Source organism: Podarcis tiliguerta (genome assembly GCF_965153285.1).
Source record: "Podarcis tiliguerta genome assembly, chromosome: 8".
Lineage (NCBI taxonomy): Eukaryota > Metazoa > Chordata > Lepidosauria > Squamata > Lacertidae > Podarcis > Podarcis tiliguerta.
In genome coordinates, this window is record NC_139541.1 from 34,196,354 (window position 1) to 34,212,698 (window position 16,345).

General features: G+C 44.0%; 1 protein-coding gene across 2 annotated transcripts in view; it reads right to left on the reverse strand.

Annotated features, from left to right (window-relative positions):
• Positions 1 to 302: 302 nt before the first annotated feature.
• Positions 303 to 16,345, reverse strand: part of CDH13 (cadherin 13) — a 671,873-nt gene continuing 655,830 nt past the window's right edge. For both annotated transcript variants that reach the window (XM_083451872.1, XM_083451873.1), the window contains exons 13-14: positions 14,895 to 15,110; positions 303 to 2,995 (exon numbers count right to left, since the gene is read on the reverse strand). In XM_083451872.1, the coding sequence (XP_083307998.1) occupies positions 2,988 to 2,995; positions 14,895 to 15,110 (224 nt within the window). In that variant the 3' untranslated portion in view covers positions 303 to 2,987. The remainder of the gene's footprint in view (positions 2,996 to 14,894; positions 15,111 to 16,345) is intronic.

Genomic DNA, 16,345 nt, shown 5'->3' on the forward strand with positions numbered 1-16,345 from the left:
AGCGTGTTTCTTTTAAAAAGGGCCAACATCTGGTCTTAAAGTGAATGTACAATCATGGTTGGTACAACAAAGAAGCTTGAGAGAGTGGTTTCCTTTCAAGGCACACTTGCTAGTTGGTGTAAGAGTATGAAAAACTAAATGTGCGGTTGGATTTCTTTAATGATTCATAAAAAGCTACCGTAGGAACAGAGGTATGACATAGAAGGTAACGCTTAAACATACAGCATGGTGTGTAAGTTTTTGTTCAAATCCAACCCAAAATATACAGCTGCGACATTCTCTTGCATAAGAAAGCTCTGCAATTCAAACTTTAAATAAGCAACTTTATTAAAAGAGTCTAAGACACTTACCTTACCCCTAGTTACTGTCAAATTCTATTAAAAGCCACAGTCTGTCAATTTAATATACTTCTTTCTCTTTTTTGCTGATATTTCCTTTGTTATAAAAAAAATTTGGTGTGAGCTTTGTGGATCATTTACAATTTATTAACAAGATGGACGTCTTGGTACAATTAGAACTTTGCCATTTCCTTACATGCTCACCAAATAATACTCCCCCCCCCTTAAAAAAAGGATTCATATTCATACATAATGAACACCCTTTATTCCTACAGTTTGCAAACAAGTGTGGTTATTTTGCACGGACCAAAAGAAAGAGGGGGAAAAGAGGGAGTTTTCATTGTTAGTTTTCATTTAAACTGTGTGTGTACCTGTGTATGTATGTATATATACTATATTCAAAACAAATTTTATATATATGTATATATTTATATAACAACTTTCCCCCCACCCCACTAGGTGTGCTCAAGTGTCACTTTAATGAGAGCTAGCTTCCAAAGGCATTGAGAGAACTGGTTATTAATAGGCTGTTGAGGAACTTTTTTTAAAAAAGGGCCACCAATGGGAGATCTTGATAGGTGTTCTCATATGCATGAGTTTGAATGACACTACAGACTCCCCCACCCCTAAAGCTCATGACCGCCTGGTGTCCAACCACTGAATTCTCAAGTGTTTTCATTGTAAATTATCTGAAGGAGAAAATGCTAGATGATGGCATCAGTTTTTTGCCTATAGCAAAGTCAAAGGGCACACCTTCCGATCTCTTATTTATAATTGACACACAGGCTGTGTTCAGTTGTAATGATAAGCCAGCATCGAGATTGAACATTCCTGCATTGCTGAGAGGAAGAAGCAAATCCATAAGCCTTGGCAGCCCATTACTTCTGAACCTGGGATTGTGGACCCCCCCCCCAACAGCCATGATCACTAGCTAACATTTAAGCCATGGTTTGCTGTTGGTTGATGGATTGTAGATTGTTAGGGAGCAACAAACTATAATCCCTTGTTTGGATGGTGTGAGAAATCAAGCCTTCCTGATTTGTTCATCCTGCTTGCTCCAGGGGCAATTGGGCAATGTGTGCCAGTATGTTGCTTGTTCCAAATAAGCAGGGTGTGGGTGTGTGGCCTCTTGTCATGTACAAACATGGAGATTTCATTCTCATTGAGATGGAGAACCTGTGTGTGGGCAATACTACTTCACACTGGTTGTTTTTTTTTTTTGGGGGGGGGGTGTTTCACATGATGGAATGGTACTCAATGCAGGGAATATTCTCACATCCAAAAACAATCCATGGCAAGGAGGAAAGGCTGGGCTAGAACTCTTTCTCCCTGTTGTGTTATTATTCTATATGGAATATATTATTCCATCATGTGAACCTACCATCTGAAATGGGACAGTTACAAGAGCTTGGCTACCTCACTAAAGGAGTTTTCAGTGTTGGCACTCTGCCTGTGGAACTCCCTTCCAGCTGAAATTGGGTCATCCCCACTCTACCTATGTTCAGGCACAAATTTAAAACCCATCTGTTTGTTCAGGCCTTTGAGGAGGTGTTAAGGAGATATCATTTGATTCTCTATCAAAATGTCATTGATGTTTTATTATTTGTTTTTTAAACAGGTGCTTTCTTTTAATAATTTTTTGCCCCGTGCTCTCTTTGGGAAGGAGCCGGATATAAAATAGATTTTTATAAAACCAGAAATATCTAAATAGATGATCCATCAGCAAGAGCTACTTTCTTTTCCCTAGAACACGGTTAAGTGTTACTTTTCCCTCACCTTCCACAGCAAGCTGAAAGAGTAAAATATTCTTGGATGTGAACAGGAAGGATGAATTAACAAAAGGTATCTTACCTTTTGGAGAATGGTACCAGACTTCTTTTCTTAAGGAAGTGCCACCAAAGTGGTCATTTCTCATGGTACCACCACAATTTGTTCTCTTTTGGTCGTGCTTCAGAGTAGACCCACTGTGACCAGTGGAACTCAAGTAACTCAGGTGCTTTGATTCAACATGTCTACTCTGAGTATGACTAATATTGGATCTCCCCTTCTATAAGCAGCTTACACAGCGTGTTGAGCTATTATCGGTATGTTGATCTGTTACCGAGCCTTTGTGCTGCTCTGCTCCATTGACCGTGAGCCTAAGGCGAATGCCATACAAAAGCTAACCCTATTGTATATCTCTTCTCTCTATATAAATATATATACATATACATACACTCATACATATACAAATACTAACCCACAGACAATTTTTTTTTTAAAACAGTTGAATAGCAACAAGTCAACAGAGAGAGGGGGGAGGTGGAGTCCTTCTGTAATTCTGCTCCCAGAAGATCAGATTTATGTGGTGTTTTTATTTTTATTTTGTAACTGTTCGGCGAGCAACTACATCAACCGTCCGTCTTCTTGGGCGAGGAACCCATTGGTAAAGTCAGACCGAGGCAGGAGGTTTTTTGTCAGAAACTTATCGTGCAGCTGGGAGGACAGACAGAGTGAAGTTGCAAAGTGCCACATCTGGCACGACTGAGGCTTAGGAGTGAAGGAATTGTAAGAGTCAAAGGTGATCTTCTGACTGGGATGGCATATCCTTTGCTTGCTTGTCACCATGGCAACTCAATAATGTCAGCTTCAGGTGTCAGCCAGGAGTTCTTACAGACCTAAGCGATGGGCAAATAATGTGTGGTTATTAGCAAGCAGGTGACAATTATATATATATATATATATATATATATATATATATATATCCCTTTTAATCTGAAGGTTTTGCTGACTTGATTGCTTGCACATGATTAAGCAAGGCACATTAAATTACCCATGTTCAGAAGCAATTATTTATGACAATTTGCAGCTGGAGGATAAAAGTTCAAAATGTTACATTGGTCAATTGCAGCCCTTGAGTAATATATCTTCAGAAATCCAGTCTAGGAAGCTGAGATGCAAAATGAGAAACAAAGCGGAGGGAGGGGGAGACATTCAGGAAATTGCAAGAGGATCCATAATGCATCAATGGATTTCTGTGTGCTATTAATGTTTACAAGGCATCAAGAACAGAAAGGGAAGGTGCTATTAATGGTCTTTGAGAGAGCGTTCTTGAGCCCAGATGCTACCACCTAGAAGAGTCTACCCCTACCAGCTTTAATTAAAACAGTGGTGGGACATGGAGAAATGCCTTCCAAAATGTTTAACGTCCGTTCAGAGTAATATAGGAACAAGTCTTCCTTGACTACAGTCATTTAATACTATCATAATACCAGAATTTGGGATCATCCATTGAAACAGAATGTTGGAAGATTTAGGATAGATAAAGGAAAGCATCTCTCCACATATCACATGCTTAAACTATGAAATTCACTCCTGCAGGTGATCAGCTTTAAAAATGGATTAGACAAATTCCTGGAAGAGGAGGCTGCCAGTGGTTCTATCCATAATGGAGATGTTCTACCATGAACACCAGCTTCTGGGCATCACACGTGGGGAGAGTTCCTGTTGCGCTTGGGTCCTGCTTGCAGGCTTCCCACAGAGGCATCTGTTTTGGTCAGATCCAGCGGGGCTTTTCTTCTTTTATTAAGACTGGTAAGTTCCTTATGTTCTTATATAAACTCACCCTTGAGTACATATTCAAGATCATTTAATATAGAGTTAACACAGCTTTAACTATCTGGGCATACTCATAATCACAGTAATAACTGCATGGATTTGTTTCATATGCTTAATGCATTTTTATGAGTGAAATGGAGATTTTAATCTGAGCTAGTTACTCCAAGAGTGAGCGGTTGAGCCCTCCCGCCCTTTTGGCTCTCGGAGGGGGAGTGATCATAAGACCATTATGTAGTAGGTCCACATTTCAATTTAGCAAGCTGCCATGCTTATGGGGCTACAGCTCTGTGCCTGAGCAAAGGGTTGCAAGGCAGAAAGAGAGATGATACCAATCACAGTGAGCTAGAAAGGGAAATGATCTGATTTGATATAAGGTAGGGGTGGGGGAAACCTGCAGCCCTCCAGAAGATGCAGGACTCACCATCCCTGAATGTTGGCCATGCAGGCTGATGGGAATTGGAGTTCAAGAACACCTGAAGGCTCAAAACCTTCTCATCTCTTATGCAATGCATGTCTATCTTGTTTTGTGGGACATTGTCTCTAAGACCATGACCAAGCACACAACCACTTTGGGAACAAATAGACTGCCAGTAGAAAGAAATTGTATCGGGTAACCCCAAGAAATGGTGGCTAATTTTCCAGATTAATGGAGATTGTGAGAATATACCGTATTTTTCCGTGTATAAGACAATATTTTTTCCTTAGAAATAAAAGGCAAAAATTGTGGGTCCTCTTATACATGGATAGTGGGCAGGAGGGATTGGTGGCAGCAGTGGCCAACTAGATGCCTTAATGTGAAGTCTAAAGACAGAACCTGAGCAGAAGAGCACTCTCCTCACCTGTGGCTTCCAGCAGCTGGCATTGATAAGCAATACTGCCAATGACTGTGGAGGCAGAGCACAGCCATGAAATCAGCCATCCATGAATTCGTTTAATTCTCTTTTAAAGCCATTCAGGTTGGCTCTAGTAATATACAGTCATTTGGCTGATAAGAATAGATGTTTAAGTTTGCTAGCTGATCACTCAGTTTCTTCAGGGGGGAGAAGCCCAATTACCCTCTCTCCAGATATTTATTGAATTAATCTTCAGATGATTAAAAACATGCACTTTCAGCATAAGGTTCAATAAAACCTGACTGCTACTGAACAGGGAGATGGGAAGCTGATCAGAATCAAAGCGCTAACAAGACAGTCAACAGTGTTCAGGTTGCTGATTTACCCACATTCCCTCCCACATTTCCAGTCAGGAAATTCATGACTGCTTTTTTAAATGCCAGAGTGCTTTCTTCTATACCAGCAATGGAGAACCTCAGGCCCAATCTGGCCTTTGGGACTCTCCTCAGGACACTCCCCCTCCCAAACCCTGCCTGTGTGTCTTTTGGCTAATTGGAATGTGCCCTTGAACTGTGATAATTTTTCTTTACCTGGGAAAGGGATGTTTGAATATGTGTAGCAACAAGCCTCCTGTGCAAATATAATTGAGAATTCCAGTTGCTGGAAACTGCAGGAGGGGAGAAGGCTCTTGTGCTCATGTCCTGCTTGTAAGTTTCCCACAGGTCTCAGGTTGGCCACTGTGAGAAGAGGATGTGGCACTCGATGGGCCACTTGCCTGATGCAGCAGGCTCTTACTATGTTCTTGTGAAGGAAAAGGCAGCGATTTGGGGGCTAGCCACCTCAGTGGCGAGTCAAGGAGGGAAAGGGTTAGCTGAAGAAAAGGAGAGGCTATACACTTGGTGATATAGTGATTAATGGGGGAAGGAAGACTGCTTAAACAAGTAGATCTTAGAAGGACTATGAGGATATGAAAGGCGCTAAACTCCTCTGAGTGAAGAGCTCCCTAGGTATTTTCTGACAGCAAGAGAATCCTTAGGACTTTGAAGATCCTTGAGATCCATAGTCGGAGCTCTCACATATATCTAGAGTTGGCAATGTCACCAGTGGCTAATCATGAAAATGCTACTCTGTAGAAACAATATTACACAATCAGGGAATGTAACTGAAGGTGGGAAGTTGAAAGAAAAGAAAGCACCACGTGGCCTTGGCAGCAAATAAAAAATCAGCTGGTGTAGCTTTAATTTGGAATGCTTAAAGTCTTCCAACACTGCTGCAGTTTGGAATATCACACACTGAATACTGAATCCCATGGAAGACAAGGAGATAAATTGGGTTAGATAAAAAATTGATAAACTTGAGCAGACTGAAATTGTGATTTTCTGTGGCCTCCCTGCCAGCAGAGCAGCAGCCAAAATTTGTCAAGTAAATTATCTTCTGTGAATTATTGGCTGGTTTTAGCTATAGACTGTTTTAAAACAATTCAGAAAATGACTCGGCAGTCATCCGCCTGACATTAATAAACCGCCCAGAAAAGAAACACAGTCTATTACAAACCAGTAATTTAGCTCTGTCAAAACCAGGGAATATTAAACATTTCCCCCCTCTCCTCCTCAAGATACACCACATAAGGCATCAAGGTTTAATCTTCTCAAGTGCTGCTTTCACTTCTGAGGAAAAGCTGATAAAAAACAACAACTGGATCACATAGTAGGAATATTTCCGAATGATCAAGTATTTATGCCTTATGGATACACTTATCTTTCACATTTATTCATCATCTCTTTTCCTCTTTATGTGGATATGTATGCATAGAATACATATTTCCTATACGTATTTATTTCTTGTGTGAAATCATCCACAAGTTCCTGGCTTCATCCATTCATTTCAATGGAGTGTAAATATATAGGATCAGCAAGCTGAACGTGGCTGCTAAGAAACTTCTTGTGCAGGGGTACCAATGCAGTGCCCTCCAGAAGCTATTAGGCTCCAAGTCCCATCAGCCCTAGTCAGTGTGTGACCCATGTGGCGATGCCATTTGCAATCTGACACCTGGAGACTGTCAGGTTGGGGGAGGCTGCTTTGCTCCATTAACTGTTCCCCCAAATTCTGCTCACTTGAGACTCAAATAGATTTAAATCATCCAATTAATGAAATGTTTAATGGTTTATGTCTTCTGGATTTGTAGACTGGAGGGGGAAATGAGACTATATTGCATCTTAGGTCTTCTGGTTCATTGCTGAAATGGGAAAGAGTGGCATCATCATAAGTAGGGGGCGGGTGGATGCAGAGGACTCACAAGGGGGTGAAGTCTTACCAGGAATTGTCACTTCAACTGGAAGGCTTGAGGAAATTAATAGGTAGTTAAATACAAGGATATCTTTGAGGTTTATTTGCAATCAGAGTCCTGGCATCTGTGTGATGCGCCATTTCCCAGCACACCTGAGGCCTTTCACACTTAGTTTGACAAATTAATTTCAATGCAGACTCCACAAAACTCATTTAGTCTCTTCACATCGAGTTCAGTCTTTGCCTCCTCACTTTCCGGCAGGGTAATGGAGTGTTTTACTTATCGCTGCCAAAGTCAAACTTTGCAGTTTGCAGACCTGGCTAGACCCCAAGGCAACTTGGAAAAGGGAGAGCACTAAAGGTTGCTTAGACTGACTTCAAAATGACTGAACAATTCTTTGCTCCTATAGCTCATTTCAAAGTGCTCGTATCTATTCAAAAATGGACAGGAAATGTGGGGCACCAACTTTTGCTTATGGTAGAACTATGTGCAAATGGGCTCTTGAAATCCTCTGCTCTATTTCTAGAGTCTGGAAGGAACATTTCACCCAATTTCTCTAGGGGGCAAGATAGATTTCTAAAGGTATTCACTATTATCTGTGGCTTATCTTTTTCCATGCTGGCTGGGGCTTGCAGAAGTTGTGTTTCCAAAAATCTGAATGGCACCAGGTTGAGGAAGAATAGCTAACATGTGACCCATAAGCTGCTGCTGGACCCCATTATCCCTGACTGTTGGCCATGCCAGCAGAAGCTGATGGGTGTTGGTGTTCAACAGGGCTGGCATTTTGCCACTTGAGGCAAAATGCCACCTCGCTGTGACCTGTCACCACCACCAGTGGAGAAGTGGCACCGTTACTGGCATTGATTTCCAGTGAAATCTCACCAAAGTCTCATGAAATCTGGCACACTCCATGAGATCTCATGGAACTCCAGTGAAATCTCCTGAGATGTCACCAGAAAGCAGCACCGACCCCAGCACCTCTTCTCCATCAGAGGTGGTGGGGCAGGCAGGGTGCCCATGAGGTGGTTGCTTCACCCTGCCCCAATGGGCGGACTGGGCCTGATGGTCAATGAGATATTGGGGGGGGGGGCACAGCTTAGCTGTCCCATGCACCTGTAATGGCTGTGTGAACTCTGGGTACACCCTTTCTGTGGGTGTCCTGATTGCACATAATCCCAGCATGTGAGCTGGAGTTCACAAACTGGGAACTCTTTACAGTCAATGATGAATGACATTCTTGCAATTAATTGCTTGCAATTAATTGCTGTACCCATGAGTAATGTGCAGCATACTGCGCAGAGGAACCACCAATGCAGTTTGAAGCCACTCTTGTACAGCAACTGGTCTATGTTAAAAGTCCAGTGAAGCTCACCATACAAATCTTCTTCCTAGAGAAGTCCTCCCAGCACCAACATAACATTGCCCTTGTTTTAATGCCAGTAAAAGATTTTGTTTTTGTTTTTGTTTCTCTGGGAATTTGAAAGTGTTAATAATGTGATATTCCACTGCTAAAATAAGTTGTTTTAAATAATGTTTATGTATTTTTTAACATTTACTTTGGTCATTAATTGCTTTTGGGCTTTTTTTGTAGGAACTGATAAACACACTGAACAAGCCTAGATGACCTGCAGAGACCTAGGTTTGCCTACCCAGAAATTCCAGAGCACATTTTGATCCTGAGGGCCAGTGTGGTGTAGTGGTGAGTGTTTTACTTGGACCTGGGATACCAGGGTTCAAATGCCCATTTGGCCATGAAGCTCACTGGGTGGCCTTGGGCCAGTCACTATCTCTTAGCCTAAGTTACTTCACAGGGTTGTTATGAGAATAAAATGGGGAGGAGGAGGACTATGCCTTAAGCTCTTGGGGGGAAGGAGGGAGGATATAAATGCAATAAAACAAACAAACAAAAATAGGCTCTGTATCCAATGTTAGATCTACTCAGGGTAGACCCACTGAAATTAATGGACATGACTAAGGGCAGATCCACACCATACATTTAAAGCACACCCAACTCACATTTAAAGCACACAACTTCCCCTTAAGAATACTGGGAACAGCAGTTTCTTCCTCACAGAACTACATCTCCCAGGATTCTTTGGGGAAAAGTTAGCTTGAAATCTGTGTTTACCTACAAGAGAACCTTACCCCATATATGCCCATTCAACCATTGCAATCGGCAGAACCGGAACTGCTACGGGTGGCATACAAAATTGTACCTGTTCCACATTTATACACACTCTTTTAATATGGCAGCAGCTATACTTTGAAACTTCCTGCCTATTGAGATCAGTCAGGCGCTTTCACTGTACTCTTTTTTTGGAGCCTGCTAAAACTCTTCTTTTTTTTTTTTAGACAAGCCTACCCAGGTGCTTAGAAAGTTGATGTGAGTTTCCATCTGTTTCTAGTCTATTGTTATTTAACTCTTCAAAAGACTTCAATTATTACTGTCAATTCTTTTCATTGATAATTTATTTATGAAATAAATAAATATGCAGTGGATGTGCTTTAAATGTATGGTGCAGCTCTGGCTTAACTTAAGTCCATTAAGTTTGATGGATCTATTCTGAGTAGAACTCAGTTGTGGAATACTAGCTTTCTCCCTTCACATAGTTGATGCAGCTGGAATCCATCCCATCTACTGCTAGGGGCAGTCACTGCATATGCTGTTCCGAGATTATTTGCCATCCTGCAGTTTTTCAGAGCAGTTAAACTCATTCAATGCCCCCCAACCCAAATAAAATAAAAACCTCAACCACATATCATTCCACTGACTTCCTGAACATATCCGAAGCTTAGATAATAATTGCTTCATTTAAATGATAATACCAAGATGTTTTGTTCTGGCAAGAGATTCACAGAGGGCTCATAGTCGTACTGAATGGCTCACACATTGTGCTATCTATCCTCCATTCCAGATTGTCAAACGTATGCACGAAGGCACAAAATTTGGCGTGGGAAGCAAAATCCTCACTTGACAGAGGGATTTACCTCCCAGGCAGAAGTGGCTCATAAAGTATAAGCACCAAGAGCGAAGCCAAGCAAGTAAGCAGGTTTTTTCCCTCTTCCTCTTTCTGGATGTGCGAGCAAAAATTAAGCCCATAATTTTGCCACCAGTGATGGGGATATTTCATCTGCTCAATACACATTAAGGGTCTCTCATGTTTTTCTTTTCTTTTTTACAGCACCGTAATCTTTGATTATTCTGATAAATATTTGGACTATGGGAGAGCTTGTGGCAGTTCTAAAATGAGCCACCTCCATGTGTGGAATCGGGGAGAAAGAAAGAAAGAAATGTTTGGCAATGTAGCAAAGTGGTGAAATGTGGGTAAGAAATCCAAAAGCAATAACATAAAATAATCCTTGGGCTGCAATTCTAACCTCACCTACCTTAGAGTAAGCACCATTCAATTCAATGGGACTTATTTCTGAGTAGATGTGGTTAGATGGCTCTTTGACCTGATTTCTCTGTTACTTTCTGCAGAGACTAACAGTGGCATCGAATGACCAACTTAAGTCCATTAATTTCAAAGGGTCTATTCTGAGTAGAATTTAGTTGGATATACAGTGGTACCTCAGGTTAAGTACTTACCGTATTTTTCACACCATAGGGCGCACCGGACCATAGGGCGCACCCAGTTTTTAGGGGGGGAAATCAAGAAAAAAAATATATTCCCCCCCCAGCCCCAAAGAGCAGCGTACAGGCTGCGCACAACCTCTCCCTGCTGGAGGGGTTGCGCGCGACTATGGAGGAAGCCAAGGCAGAGAGCGGGATGGATCCCGCTCACTGTTTTGGCTTCCCCTTTAGCCCCGTGCAGCCTCTCCTTGCCGGGAGACGCTGCGCAGGGCTTTCCTGGCTTTACTGGGAGGTGGGGGGATTCCCTCACCTCTCCCAAAAGCCCGCAGAAGCCGTGCAACCCCTTTAAAGAGATTGTGGCTTCTCCTGGCTTTCCTGGGAGGTGGAGGAATTCCCTCACCTCTCGCAAAAGCCCATTTTAGCCCCGCCCGCGCTCTCCCGACTGGAGAGGTGACGCGCAGCTATAGAGGCTCCTGCCATAGCCGCATGTCACCTCTCCAGCCGGGAGAGGGTCGCGGGGCTATAGCGTCTTCGCTCCATAGGACGCACACACATTTCCCCTTCATTTTTGAAGGCGAAAAAGTGCGTCCTATAGAGCGAAAAATACGGTAATTCGTTCTGGAGGTCCGTTCTTAACCTGAAACTGTTCTTAACCTGAAGCACCACTTTAGCTAATGGGGCCTCCCACTGCCACTGCACAATTTCTGTTCTCATCTTGAAGCAAAGTTCTTAACCCGAGGTACTATTTCTGGGTTAGCAGAGTCTGTAACCTGAAGTGTACATAACCCGAGGTACCACTGTAATCCTAAATTGTTAAACCTGTGGAAATACTGCAGAAAGCTGCTTTCATCTGTAGCCATTATTGTTGTACAGTGGTACATCGGGTTACATACACTTCAGGTTACATATGCTTCAGGTTACACACTCTGCTAACCCAGAAATAGTGCTTCAGGATAAGAACAGAAATTGGGCTCCGGCGGCCCCATTACCTAAAGTGGTGCTTCAGGTTAAGAACGGACTTCCAGAATGAATTAAGTACTTAACCCAAGGTACCACTATATCAGGTTGACAAGAGATTAACTGGCATCAAACTGTGTTCATGTGAACACACAACATTTCAAGGCAGGGTGGGTCAGGGGTGCACACACAAGACCTGCCCCCAGTTCCTGTACACCCATGCCCCCATGCATGCAGGCCTTATCCTATGTTGTTAACAGAAGGCCTGCAGTTGTTGTTGTACTTATGTTCAATTGTACACGAGTAGAAATCTCCGCATGACCAGCAGAGTCCCCCACTGAACAGAGAGTTCTGCTCACATTCAAGCAGATCAACTTCAGTAGGTCAGGGGTGAGAAGGCATGGCTAATGCACACTTGGAATATTGCAGCTTTAATGCACTGTCCGTTGTGTGTCTAGATTAAGGTTACCAGATTTTTTTCAATGAATCCGGGGACACTTTTCAACTTCAATGGATTTTGTATGGGGACTGATCTGATAACCTTAGTCTAGATCTGTGGTTCCCAAAGTGGGTGTTCTGCCTCTTGGGGTGCAGTGGGGGTACTAAGAAGTAAGAGGGGAGCAGTGAAGGTGTAAAGACTATCAGACTCATATCACTGGATCAAGTTCATCAATTTTGTTGAATTCATTGCTTTACTTGGATTTTGAATAATTGTGAAATAAATTGTTACTATTTTGACTTTGTGGGTGTTCTTATCTTCCCTAGTGGGTTGTGCAAACTGCTATTATGACTGATGCTTTTTATAGGGTAGGGTGAGAGGAGGGCACTTGGAACCGAGAGGGTCGTAGCCTGAAAAAAAATTATGTAAGTCTGGGAATGGGGGTGGGGAGAGAAATCTATGCCTTCTGGTTGTTGTGGAACTTAATAACTCTCATTATTCTCAAGACTTGCTCATGCTGGATAGGGCTGATAGGAGTTCAGGGCCACAGGCTCCCCACCACTGCTTTATATACACTGTAGTCTAAAACTGTTATTTTTCTATTTTTCGCCCTATAAGACGCACTTTTCCCCCTCCAAAAATGAAGGGGAAATGTGTGTGCGTCTTATGGGGCGAATGCAGGCTCCTTGGGTTCAGCGATAGCAACGCAAAGCCTCCGGAGGCTTCGCGTTGCTTCCGCTGGAGCCAGGAGAGTCTGCTCTTTGAGGCTGGCGGTGGGGAAAGCAGCGCTTCCCCCTTCGCCAGCCCCAGAGGATGGGGGGCAGCAGGATGGCGCGCGACGCCTTCCCGCTACTCCCCAACCCGGCTTCGAGGCTGGCGGGGGGGGGGAAGCAGCGCTTCCCCCTTCGCCAGCCCCAGAGGATGGGGGGCAGCAGGATGGCGCGCGACACCATCCCGCTACTCCCCAACCCGGCTTCGAGGCTGGCGGGGGGGAAAGCAGCGCTTCCTCCTTCGCCAGCCCCAATGGATGGGGGGCAGCAGGATGGCGCGCGACGCCTTCCCGCTACTCCCCAACCCGGCTTCGAGGCTGGCGGGGGGGGAAAGCAGCGCTTCCCCCTTCGCCAGCCCCAGAGGATGGGGGGCAGCAGGATGGCGCGCGACGCCTTCCCGCTACTCCCCAACCCGGCTTCGAGGCTGGCGGGGGGGAAAGCAGCGCTTCCTCCTTCGCCAGCCCCAGAGGATGGGGGGCAGCGGGGAGACGCGCAACGCCTTCCTGCTACTCTCTGACCCCGCTTTGAGGCTGGCGGGGGGGAAAGCAGCGCTTCCCCCTTCGCCAGCCCCAGAGGATGGGGGGCAGCAGGATGGCGCACGACACCATCCCGCTACTCTCCAACCCTCCTGTGGGCTTTTGCGGGAGATGGGGGAATTCCCCCACCTCCCGCAAAAGCAGGCAAAAGCCGTGCGCTCTTTAAAGGGGCTCCGCGGCTTCTGCTGGCTTTTCTAGGAGGTGGGGGAATTCCCCCACCTCTTAGAAAAGCCCGCAGGAGCCGCGCACCCTTTGAAGAGTGCATCCCTCTTGGGGGCTTTTCCCCGAGGAGGGAGAAGGGACTGACTGGCCGTTTCAGTCCCTTTTCCCTCCTGGTCGAAAAGCCCGTAGGAGTCGCGCACGGCTCCTGTGGGCTTTTGCGGGAGGTGGGGGAATTCCGCCACCTCCCCCAAAAGCAGGGAGGAGGTCTTGGAGTAGCGCACAGGCTGCGTGCAGCCTGTCCGCTGCTCCCAGAGCTGCGGGGGGGGGGGGAATCATATTTTTTTCCTTGATTTCCCCCCCTGAAAACTAGGTGCGTCCTATGGGCCGGTGCGTCCAATAGGGCGAAAAATACGGTAATCTGCTTTATGCCTTCTCTGAATGAGCATCATTCATTTCCCTGTTGCTTGACTTAGAGCCGAGTCGGCATCTCTGAAATTAAGAGCTGTCATCCATCAGAGGCAGGCCTAGAGTCAACACACAGCACCCTTTGAAGCCACTGCATCCTAGCAAGGCTCCTCAGAACTGTTGCCTCTGCTGAGCATAAGGCAGCTAGAAGCTAACTTCCCAGAGAGTGACACTGTGGCAGGTGTAGGATGTGAAACACATAGCACAAGTACAACATGCTTTGTACCAGCCAGGAGAAAACTTCCTGTTGCCTCCTGAGCTGGGACAAACTTCATTTGCATGTGACTAGATGTGGGCATGGCCTAATCTGGGCAAGAGGGGCATACCTCCTTCTTTTGCTCCTCTTCTCCATTTTGCTTTTCTACATGTGAGCAGAATTAACTGCCTGTTCGCAGTCACTTGGGACTAACTCCCTTATGGGATAGTTCCACATAGTAACCTAAGTCTGCCTTCAGGGATCCAGTTGTGAACTGATGATACCGTGCGTAAACTACTTTTATAGTGACTTTAATAAGATTGACCTGTCTACTCTTTTTAAGAGGGATAAGAAGGGATCTTATCAGGAATATTATATAGTGAAGCTCAGACGACCTGCAACAAGCTAACCACTGTGCAAATTTAAAAAGGGGGAATGTATGGAACTCTGCTAAGATATAGAATATAACATATCCTCTCCTGCCTCTCTAAACATCCCCACAGCAGGTGCCCTGCAGTATTCTGGGAAAATGGCAACCCATGGCTGGCTGCTACTTCAGCTAGATAGGATCATGGCTGGATGACGAGGGTGGGGCGGGGTGGGATACTGATGAAAGAGGTCCCACTCCGAATGAACTTCCCCCTGCTTCTTCATCCCCATCAGTGGCATGAACACATCAATCAATAGAACCAGGTTAAGTGTGAACTAACTCTACTGTTAGACATTGTCGGGAAACTTACAATATAAACTGAAGAGTGAAATGAAGAAGAGGACCATGCTGAGGTGAAGGGTCGAAGACGCGCTGCAGTCCATTTTGTATTTTGTGCAGGAACACACTTGGATTTTCAGTTCTGTATTGTTAATAAGAGGCGGTTTCCCCGAGTCGGTCACCAAGATGGGGATGTTGTAGTTCGCCTTCTTCAAGTTTTGTGGCAGGATGAGCTGGGCATGGGTGTCTGAAATGAAAGAGGAAACAACAATTAGGGAACATTAAAAGAAGCTTAGACGTCTTGTAAATATGTCTTTCTCTGCCCAGGTTCTTCCTGGTTTAAAAGATGATTGAATTCCTACCATAATCTGCATGTATAGCATTGTTTTACTGCTTTTTATAAATGTTGTATCTGTTTTCATACTGCCTTATTGTTTCTATGAATGTTGCATATACCGTTTTGATCTTTTAAAGCATTAAGAAGTTTAACGAATTTGTCTATCTATTTGAAAGAATTTCTAGAGAAATCCACAAATATCAAATTCCTGAAGCATTACCTCCATCACCCATTCTTAGGTAAAGAAAGGAAGAAAAATAAGTTTTGAAACCAGTGTAGCAAAGGCAGTTCCTGAACTGCTGCAAATAATGTAACTCAAAACATAAATAAAATTCTGAACATAATTTAAATTGTGAATAAAACTCGGTTCCAGAGACTAATAGGCACATCAAAAATCACACAAGAATTACTCTCTATGAAACATAGTAGAAAGATAACAGATGCTGCTATTATTATTAATGCTACTACAGCAAATATAAACAGCTAGGATTCCACCAAGCCGCGTAAAGAGATGGCAGAATTACATCATTAATTTTCTTATTCACACGCAAAATCAAACCATTCTGATCCAAAATTATTCCTCTTTTGACTTCACTTAGCCAGTGTGATTTTATGTGTCAACATTTCAACTAAAGCCATATCCCAACCCTTTTTATATTAACGTTTTTTCATAGCTCCTACCATGGGTAACCATTAATTCTGCTTCCATGATGACCTAATGTAGCAACACTTCTCAAGTTTGTATTGCTATCTGAGAAAATGTTTAACAAAGCTAAACAACATTCTGGCTCTGTATGTTGATAGATCTCAAACCATTACTAAAGCTCAGTGAAGGCCAGAATGTGTCTATTTGCAATCATAATTGAGCAGGTAGAAAGGCATTTGCTGCATCACACTTCTCCCCACACCTCCAATTTCATGAGAATAGAAGCCCACCAGGTGTGCTAGTCATTGCATTGCATGGGGTGGCTGTAATGCACTGAGCTGGTTAGGACTCCCTGAGTGTTCATTTTCTACTAAGGAAGTGGCAAAATTTCCCACACACTGTAACAGAAGATAATTCAACGCACTTCAGAGGCGCAGCAAAACTTAAGGACTCCCTCAGCAGAAATCTGTCAGCCTCTTGACTTCCTTTGTGTCACTGA